This window comes from Octodon degus, unplaced genomic scaffold (genome assembly GCF_000260255.1).
Source record: "Octodon degus isolate 3935 unplaced genomic scaffold, OctDeg1.0 scaffold00028, whole genome shotgun sequence".
Classification (NCBI taxonomy): domain Eukaryota; kingdom Metazoa; phylum Chordata; class Mammalia; order Rodentia; family Octodontidae; genus Octodon; species Octodon degus.
Window position 1 is genome coordinate 9,944,389 of NW_004524604.1, and position 9,932 is coordinate 9,954,320.

The 9,932-nt window shown below is 36.3% G+C and overlaps 1 protein-coding gene across 1 annotated transcript in view; it reads left to right on the forward strand.

Moving 5' to 3' along the window:
* The window catches only part of Itfg1 (integrin alpha FG-GAP repeat containing 1), a 292,179-nt gene extending 288,788 nt beyond the window's left edge, over nucleotides 1-3,391 (forward strand). The window contains exons 17-18 of the mRNA XM_004629193.3: nucleotides 203-320; nucleotides 2,970-3,391. Coding sequence (XP_004629250.1) covers nucleotides 203-320; nucleotides 2,970-3,029 — 178 coding nt within the window. The 3' untranslated portion in view covers nucleotides 3,030-3,391. The remainder of the gene's footprint in view (nucleotides 1-202; nucleotides 321-2,969) is intronic.
* The last annotated feature ends 6,541 nt before the right edge of the window (nucleotides 3,392-9,932 follow it).

A 9,932-nucleotide genomic window follows, 5' to 3' on the forward strand; every position in this document is an offset into this window, starting at 1 on the left:
GAAAGAAATGGACTCTGTAGGATCATCAGTATTTTTGCCACTACTGGAATTTATTGAGTTATTTTATTCATGATGAGGGGATAGATTAATGGTTCAGTAAATGTACTGTTTTGTTAATTAAACTGTTTTCCTTTCTGGACTCAGTTGAAGCTTCTCATTAAGTTAAAATTTATAATTCTAATTTTTCTATTTTTATCAACAGCTGGAGTGCCAAACTGTATCTCACACCAAGTAACATTGTTCTCCTCACTGCTATTGCGCTCATTGGTGTCTGTGTTTTCATCTTGGCAATAATTGGAATTTTACATTGGCAGGAAAAGGTTTGTTCAGTGAAATACTAACTTTGGTTAATTTGTTATAATGTATTCCTCTTTAAAACAACATTAAGGGGCCAGTGCTGTTGCTTAATGACCTAGCACTGGCACAGTACTGGCCTAGAATATGTGAGGCCATGAGTTTGATCCCCAGCACTACCACACACAAAAAAAAAGTATTAAATATATAAGTACATAAGTAGAAGGTTCCAATAATGCCCCCCTCCCCATTAAAAGGACTTCTTTGTATCATAGGAAAGAAGTATCGTAGGAAAGAGGGGTTTTGATGGGGGGGGGGTCCTATCATAATTATTTTTCACCAAAATTACCTTCACTTTTAGCTACTTTTTTAACTTCATGGAAAAGTACATGTTAATTTTTAATAAATATTAATAGGTTTGATACTCAGAAGCAAACCACTCTTTTATACTACAAAACAGTAACAAAGTTACATATTCTATTAACCTTAACATTGCAGTTTAAACCAGATATGGTAACCTACACTGTAATTCCCACTCAGGAGGCTGAGGTAGGAGGATCACAAGTTTAAATCTAACTTGGTCAATTTAGCAAGACCCTGTCTCAGAATAAAAATGTAAAAGGTCTGGGGATATAGCTCAGTGGTAGAACACTTGCTTAGCATGCTTGAAGTTCAGTCTCATGGGGAGAGGAGGAGAGAGAAAGAGAAGGAGAGAATGAATGAAAGTAAAAGATATGATCAAGGAAGGTTCTACATACTTTGTCCAGAAGGATGAGAACATAGTTTAAAAATATTACATAGCTATATATCACAGGAGAAAGGGAATCTCAGTATCTCAGGAGATCTGTGTATAGCATAAACAGTAACAGTGCAGTGGCTTAAAGTTTTAATTATGAATATATAGTTGTCATGTATATATTATGTCTCATGGTGCTGTGCTAGTTCTCCAATTATATATATATAATATATTAATATATATTAATATATTAGCAGATTAATATATTATATTATTAGCAGCTCTTTATATATATAATATATATATTATATTTTATATATATATATATTAGCAGCTCTTTTCTCCCACTCTCTCAATGCAAGCTTTCCACAGTGTCTGTCATACACAATCTTCTTTATATACTTTTCATACACTTTCCCAACAATTTCATCTAATATGGCTTAGCTATTGACTCACAATATTCCCAGATACCTCCTACTTCCCTCCTGCAGATTGAATCCAGTAATTGCTGAGTTATATCCCCATTCCACACTTTCTTTCTTGTTTTGTTTTGTTTTGTTTTGTTTTGTTTTGTTTTGTCTTGTCTTGTTTTGTTTTGTTTCATTTCATTTTGTTTTGTCTGAGACAGGGCTTTGCTATATAGTTTAGGCTGGCCCTGAACTCACTGTATATCCCATGCTGGCCTCAAATGTACAGTGATCCTCCTGCCACAGTCTCCCAAGTGCTGAGATTACAGGTGTGCGCCAGCACACTGGGCTCTTTCCTTCCTTTCTTCTTTTCTTTATTTCTGGAGACTGACTCTTGCTGGGTTGTTCAGGCTGGCCTTAAGCTTTCAGTCTTCCTTCCTCAGACTCTCAAAGAGCAGGTATTATAGGTATGAACTGCCATGCCCAGCCCTTCTATCTGTCTACAGCTCTCCCCTCATTTCCAGCTGTCACCTGGATTACTTACAAACATCCCAGAATCATCACTCAAAAGCTTTGCCCCTCCTCTGTCCTGTTGATTTTACTTTGGTAAGATTGTCTTCAGCTGACTCCACTTCCATGTTCCTGTTCCCACTGCCACTCAGCCCCTTCATCTCACCTGATTGATGTCTTTCTCGCCCCTGTCCATTTGACTTCTCCACATTGCTTTCAGATTACTCATCATTAAGTTTAGCCTAGTTATGTTACTCTACTGCTCAAAATCCTCTTATCTACTGCCTAAAATATATAAATTCCTTAGCCAGACCTTCAAAATACACCTTTTCATCCTTATTTCTTACCAACCCCTCTCGTATATTTCATTCTTCCAGTATTCCCACAACTGATCATGTACTCCCCCAGCTTGGAATAAATGCCCTTTCTTCCCATTTCGGTAAATACCACTTGTTCAAATTTTCCCTTTCCTCACTCAATCCGAGAAGTAATCTCTCTCTCAAAAGTAACATTTTTACTTTGTATTCTGAAGGATGGTGTATGTCATTCTTTTTCTTTCAAGGTTTTAAGTTCCTAAAGAATAAGCTATAAAATTGAAGGATATTTTAACCCCTTAAAATATCATATACCTTGCTGGGAGTAGAGGTTATAAACATCTGTTAAATTCTTACATTGACAAAAATTGCTATACTTTAGATTTGTTTATTAACATCAGTGTTAAGAATAGGTGGGAAAGCAATAGTTGAATCTTTTCATTATAGAGACTAATGTTTATTCCTACTTTCAAATAAATGACAAGCTAAATAAGGAACATCTGTTGTTGGTTTTTAAATTCAACTAGTATGCTATTAATTATAAAATAAATCCTATAAACTATAAAAATATTTTATATTATTATTGCATTATAAAATCACACTTATCTGCTATTTCCTGAGGGCTTTTTAAAAACCACTTACATTTCAGAAATGCGTCTTCTTAACATTTTCTTATAGCTTCTAAACTGGTCTAAACTTCTTTTTCAGAAAGCAGATGATAGAGAAAAACGACAAGAAGCCCATCGGTTTCATTTTGATGCTATGTGACTTGGCTATAATATTACCTAATGGAATGAATATTCACATGATTATCTGAAGTAACCAAATTCTGACTTATCAAAGAAGATAGGAGATTTTGAATATTATTTATAAATAATGCATCACTTGGTAATTATTTGCAAAGTATTAAATATGGTCTGAATGTCTCACAGGGTCTTTTCTTAAGCAATTTGTGTGCAATAATTTGGGTTTATTATTCAATAGCTCTTTGCATTTTTGTTCCTTTGTGGAATGTGTTGCATGTACTCTGGTGTCTCTGTATTTATAATCTTATTAGAGTAATGATGGTGGAAAAAGACATGTGTAAATAAAACTATTTAAATGTGCAGGATTCTTTTGTTCCACTTGAATTGGTTTCACTTCTTATTCTAATAGTATAAATTATACTTCGGCAGAGGCATCACAGATAAAGTTATTAAACCTGCACCTACATTACAGCAGTTGGGGTGTCGCTGATAGCCAGTATAGTGATGGAGCACTCTGGCATTGGAGTCCCAGAAAAACATACTTGTCATAAGCCCCTGCTTCCACAGCTTGCAAAGTTATTGTTTGAATTTGGCTCTTGCTTAACCCTTCTGTGCTTCAGTTTTGTTCACACAATGGGGCCAATATTGTACCTAACTCAAGTGAGTGATTGTAAACATTACATGGGGTGATTTTTGTAAAGTGCTTTTTTGCTTGGTGCCTAGCACAGAGTAAGTGCTAGTCATATTAAGCATAGTCATAATAAGTGGTAGTCATTTTTTTCAGATGATTTATTAGGGGTCTACAACTACCTAATTATATAGAATTGGTAGAATTTTACTTTCAAGCATGAGAAAATAATTCTCTGAAAAACTGAAATCCTTGGTGATTCACAACTTATATGCACCTTATTTGCTCATGTTGACTAAAAATTATAGTACTCTCCAAGAATAAAAGTGCTTTAAAAACTTTCATTTGAAAACTAATTCTTATCATGTGATGATGAAGAGTATTTGGTTTCTTGAAAAAAAAGCTGCTATAGGCAGCATCTGGGGAAGACTTTCAATCACATTTGTGTTCTCAAGGGCTTAGAAAAGTCTATAATTTACATTCAAACTTCAATGCAAATTTTATATTATACACTTCACACTGCCAAAATTTACTTCAAAAAGACTTAAAAGATTGGAAAACAACCTTACATATCAGGTCTAATAATTTTCTAATATGCACATAGACATGTAAGAGCTCTAAAATACAAAAATTTCTCTGAAAACAGTTTTTCTCATTATGTTTTTTTCTTTACAGTTCATTGACAGTGGCATGTGTTTAATTATTTACTTTGTATCTCAGCATGTTGATGTGTCTTCCTAATAAATATTCCTTACTGAAAGTAAGTGTTGTGAGTTTTTAAATGATTAGTTTAGAGCTGAAGAAGCACTAGAGGATGAATTATAAATCACTTGTCTGGACCCAGACACTGAGGGAAGCTGACTTATCCATTACCTCTTTGTGAGTGAGCGCAACACAGGGTTCTACTGACAGCACTCAGATTCCCTGAGCAGCCACCGGCCCACAGCACTCTACCAGGCACTCCCCGTGCTTTCAAGACACAGGCTTAGTATCTATCAAGTGAGCAAGTGTGGGTGTTAAAAATGATTTCTTGTCAGAATCCACAAGTAATAGTGTAACACAAATAAAATGATAATGACAGTTAAAGTACAGTCAGTGATATATTTCTTTATAAATACAAAATCAATATCATTTATTAAGGGGAAGCAGGTAAAAAAAAAAATGTGCTACAACATTGAGAATGCACAACAGAACTTAATATCACTTTAAATACTGCAATGGAACAAAAGCAAAACCGTGAGGTAAGATAAAACTGGATTCAGCGCCCAAATGGCATATTTTGTAACTTTTTTTGAACCTCTGTAACGATTACATTTCTCATGGGAAGTTGGCACATGGGCCTAACACATCTTAATTCTTCTATTCATTCCCTACCTCTCCTGTGCCTCAATGCTCCTTCCAATTCTTAGATCTTTTTCCATTTACAAAAGCTCTATGTATTTCCATTTCTTCAATTTTCCTCTTTCTCTTCCCTCCATCTCTTTTTCCCCTTGCCATTTAAGAAAGCTGTCCCTAATTCCTATTTTATTTTGCTCTTTTTTTTGGGTGGGGGTTATACGGACTTGAAACCAGGACCTTGCACTTGCCAGGTAGGCTCTGTGCCACTGAAGAATATCCCTGGCCCATTGCTCTTTATTTATAGTTTGGGCTTAAAATAAACCATGTTCTATTTAAGCTTTTGTGTCTGATTTATTTCACTTAATACAGTAGGGTAGTCTCAAGGTACATCCATTTACCTACAAGTGCCTCAAGTTTATGGCAGAATAGTACTCCTTTGAATATGAATGAAATACTCAAAGCGGGGATTACATTTTCTTGATGTATATGTCTGTTGATGGGCACATACGCCACTTCCAAGATTTAGCTATTATGAATTGTGCTGCCATAATATGCATATATTACTATGATACCTTTAACTCTAGGAAAAATAACTAGGAGACAGATAGTTGGGTCAAATGGGATTTCTATTTTCAGTTTTTTCAGGAATTTCCATACTAATTCCTGTAGTGTTTGGACTAGTTTTCCCCACAGCTGCAGCATTTGATTTTTCCCTTTTTTAAAGTTTCTCAATGGTAGTTGCTCTTTCTGGAATGATAGTATCTGTATTGTTTTAATTTGCATTTCTGGAATGGCCAGTAATGTGGATAATTTTTCACATAATTATTTGTATTTCTGAGGTATGTCTCTTCAATTGCCCACTTTCATCAGGTCTTTCATTTGTGGAGGGTCTAAATCTTTTTAGTTTTTCATATAGTTGTTAGTCCCCCACCCAAAGAATAGCTAGAAAATATTTTATTGCATTCAATGGGTTGTCTCTTCGCTCAGTTGTTTCTATGGCTGTACAACTTCTTAATTTGGTAAGTTTCTATTTGCTGATTCTCAGTACTATTTCTGGGCCATCCAGGCTCTCCCTTAACCTTTATTGCCTCTTCTTCTTTTTAAATTTTATTTATTTATTTGGTACAGGGTCTCACTATGCAGCTTGGACTTGTAGTGATCCTCCTGTCTTGGCCTCTTCAATGCTGGTATTACAGACATGCACCACCATGCTTAATTTCAGTGGCTGGCACAGTGTGCCCAGGGTTCCGGGGCCAGCATGGCATGTAGTACCAGAAATCAAATCCAGGTCCTTATGCTTGCCAGGCAGGCACTTAAACCTCCAAGTTACCTCCCCAGCCCTTTTTTTGCCTCTTCTGATCAATTTTGGTTTAAAGACCACTTTGTCTGAAAATAGGATAGCTACTCCTGCTTGTTTTCAGGTTCCCATTACATGGAATATCACTTTGCATCATTTTCTAGGCTGGATTTCTTTTTGGGTTAAATGTGTTTCTTATATACAGCATACTGTTGGATTTTGTTTCTCCATCTATTCTGTCAATCTGTGTCTTTTCACTAATAGTTGTATCAGATAGGTATTCTCTAATTCCTGTCATTGTGTTATTTTCCTGATTAACTTCTTTACCCTTCTACTTAACTACTTTGGCATTGTCCCCTGTAGGAGACCACTACTCTGCTCTCTCCTGAAAAAATAGCCTTGGCCACAGCCCTAGCCTTCTTGTCCTTTCCTTCACCCTATCTAATGAAATATATAGAACTGGCTGTATTGAAACAAATGTTCCTGGCAATAAAGGTGCCAACCTTACAATCAAAACTGTCTGTGCAGTAATTGAAGGTCTTTGTGCTTGGTATGGGAACAAACTTCTCTTTGTACTCTTCCTCTACCACCCCCTGCCTCCCTGATTGATAAAAAAAAAAAAAAAAAAAAATCCATGAGCTTTTGGAGGCCAGGCCTTTTGTTCCAGAGATATGAGGTCATCCCAGAGCTCCTCAAATGCAGAATGTTCTTTGACTTTCTTTTGTATCCTTTTACCATATTGCCAGATGGGTTGGCCTCAGACCCTCCACGGGGGTTTCAGCAGTTCACTTTATTTTCTCTTTTTAGACTATCCTTGAAAATGTTTTTGAATGCTAGTTTGGTGATCATGAATTTCTTTTGGTGATCTTTATCATGGAAAAATCATATTTCTCCATCAATTTTAAAAGATAACTTTGCTGATACAATCAGTCCGTGTTGGAAGCTGTTTTCTTTTAGGGCTTGAAATACTTAGTTCCAAGCTTTGCTTGCCTTGTAGACTATTTGAGAAGTCTGCTGTGATTCTGATGGGTTTTTCTTCATAAGTGATTTGTTGCTTTTCTCTAACAGCTTTTAAGACTGTTCTTATGTTGGATTTCTGGCATTTTGATTATGATGTGTCATGCAGTGATTCTTTTCTGATCAGAGCTCTTTGAGTTTCTATATTCCTCACTTAACTGTATGTTAAGTGCCATTTTCATGTTTGGAAAGTTTCTTCTATAAACAGGTTTTTATGTCCTTTGTGCCACCTAATTTCATTGAGTCTTAAATTAGCCCTCTTTGTGTCATCTAATAGCAATTTGATCAACTTTTCATGTTCTGTTTTTAGGATACCTCTTATTGATTGATCATCTACCTCAACCCTGTCTTCTAAATACCTGTCTTTAAGCCTCCCACCATGGACTGCAGGCCCTGTGTCTTCTGGTTACTGCTTGAACGTCTCAGAGGATCTATATGTAGCCCTAATCCTCTCTCTCTAATGGCTCGCTCTCTCTCTCATAGAGTCACCTGATATAATAACACTTTAGGTGGATAGGGAGATGGTTCAGTAGAATAATCACTTCCTGGCAAGCGCAAGGGTCTGAGTTCAATCCCCAGTTCCACAAAAAAAAAAAAAAAAAAAAAAAAAAAACACTTTAGTCCAAATGGCATCAGATTGTATTCAGGCGTTAGGCACTACACTGATTTCTTCTTGAGCTCTCATCCTGCCATGAGTTCACATCACTGTGGGCTTTTCTTGGAGCCAGTGTTGCTGCTGGCCCAACAGTTACTTCCCACTGAAGCTGCCAGGTCTTCTGGATTTACCTTGTCCTCCATCAGATTGATGGTTTGGTAGTCACCTCTACAAACCTGTGCTGAGAGAATCCAAAGTGGAAAGCCAGGTAGGAGATGGCAGATGTGAAACAGACAAAGCAGAGCAGGAAGGCATTCTCTTCATGCATGTTCAGTGAGTCGGGGCATCTTTGTGTGGTACTGGCATTTTATGACTTGGAATCAGTCACTTTACCTCATTGAGCTCTGGCTTCATTTGTGAAGTGAAAATGTTAAGCAATAACTACCTAATAAATTTAGAGTTAAAATGGCAACTTGTACATAAAAGGTATTTGTTGCATGCTGGTTCCTTTCTTCCTATTTCCCAGCACAGCAACACCTTCCCTACCCCTGATTATGCCTTGGTGATCCTCTTTAGGGAATGAAGAATACCTAAGATTTAACAGTTGTTGTGGATGTACTGTATATACACTGTTAATGCAGTATTTGGACTAGCACTTTATGTTTCCCCAACCTTCTAAATAGCTAGATATTTTCCAAAAAGAAGTTCAGTTAGGTTGTGTCTTACAAGGCCGTGACACATGCCAAGGGTCAATCTGGAATACCTAAGGGCAAACATCGTAAAGTGAACAAATCCAGCCCCTGTAATAACTTTGCAGCCTAGCTTTACTTTACCTTACTAGTTATTTTTTTAATTTTTATTAGTATATGTTTGTGATACATAATGAATATTAATCACGGAGTATTTGTACATGTACGTATTGAAACTTGGTCCTTTTTACTTTATTTTCACTCTTTCCAATCTCTCCCTAAATTCCCTTCTATTCTCCAGTCTTTCACCTTGTTTCTATCATCTTTGGTCTGTGCTTTAAATTTATACTTTGGGTTTTTTACATAAGAGAAACCATATGACACCACCTTTGTGTCTAATTTATTCCACTTTTAGCAATGCAGACTTACAGTACATCCATTTTCCCACAAATGACACAATTTATCCTTTTCTGTGTCTGAGCACTAATTCTATATGTGCATCACATTTTCAGGTCATCTGTTCATGGACATAAAGGCCAATTCCAAGGTTTACCCATTATGAGCTGTGCTGCTATTATATACATGGCTGCGCATGTACCACTATAATACGATGTCTTTCACTCTTTGGGAAAGATATCCAGAAGAGGGAATCTGGGTCAAATAAAATTTCTGCTTCTTCTTTGGAAAGGAGTCTTATTTCAATTTCATATTTTTATTGTGTCTTTTGGTGGGAGGCTGATTTTGTTTTTAGCCGTTTATATGTTCTAAATATTAGTCTGAGGAATAGATGGCAAAAAATTTTCCCATTATGTAATTGGCTCTGTTGCCTGTTTCCTTTGCTGTGCAGCAGCTTTTTAACTTTATATAATCCCATTTGTTGATTATTGATGTTTTTCTTGTGCAACTGGGATTGAAAGTCCTTCTGAAAGTCCCTGACAATGTATGTCTCCAAAAGTTTTACCTATTTTATATTTCAGAAGATTGAATGTTTCTGGTTTTATATCTAATTCTTTGATCCATTTTGATTGGATTGTAGTATGGAGTGAGATATACAGGTAAGTTCATTCCTCTGCATGTGGATGACCAGTTTTCCCACAACTTTGTTAAGGAGGCTATCTTTTCTCTAACATGCATTTTCGACCCTTTGTCAGATAGCTGAATGTGTTGCAGTTGTTTCTGTATTCCCTGTTTTGCTCCATTGATCCACATCTGTTGCTGTGCCCATATGATGTTGGTTTTTAATCACTGTAGCTTTGAGGGTTTTGTTTTTTCTTTTTTTGGTTTGTTTGTTTGTTTGTTTGTTTGTTTGTTTGTTTTTGTGGAACCGGGGATTGAACTCAGGTCCTTGTGCCTGCCAGGGA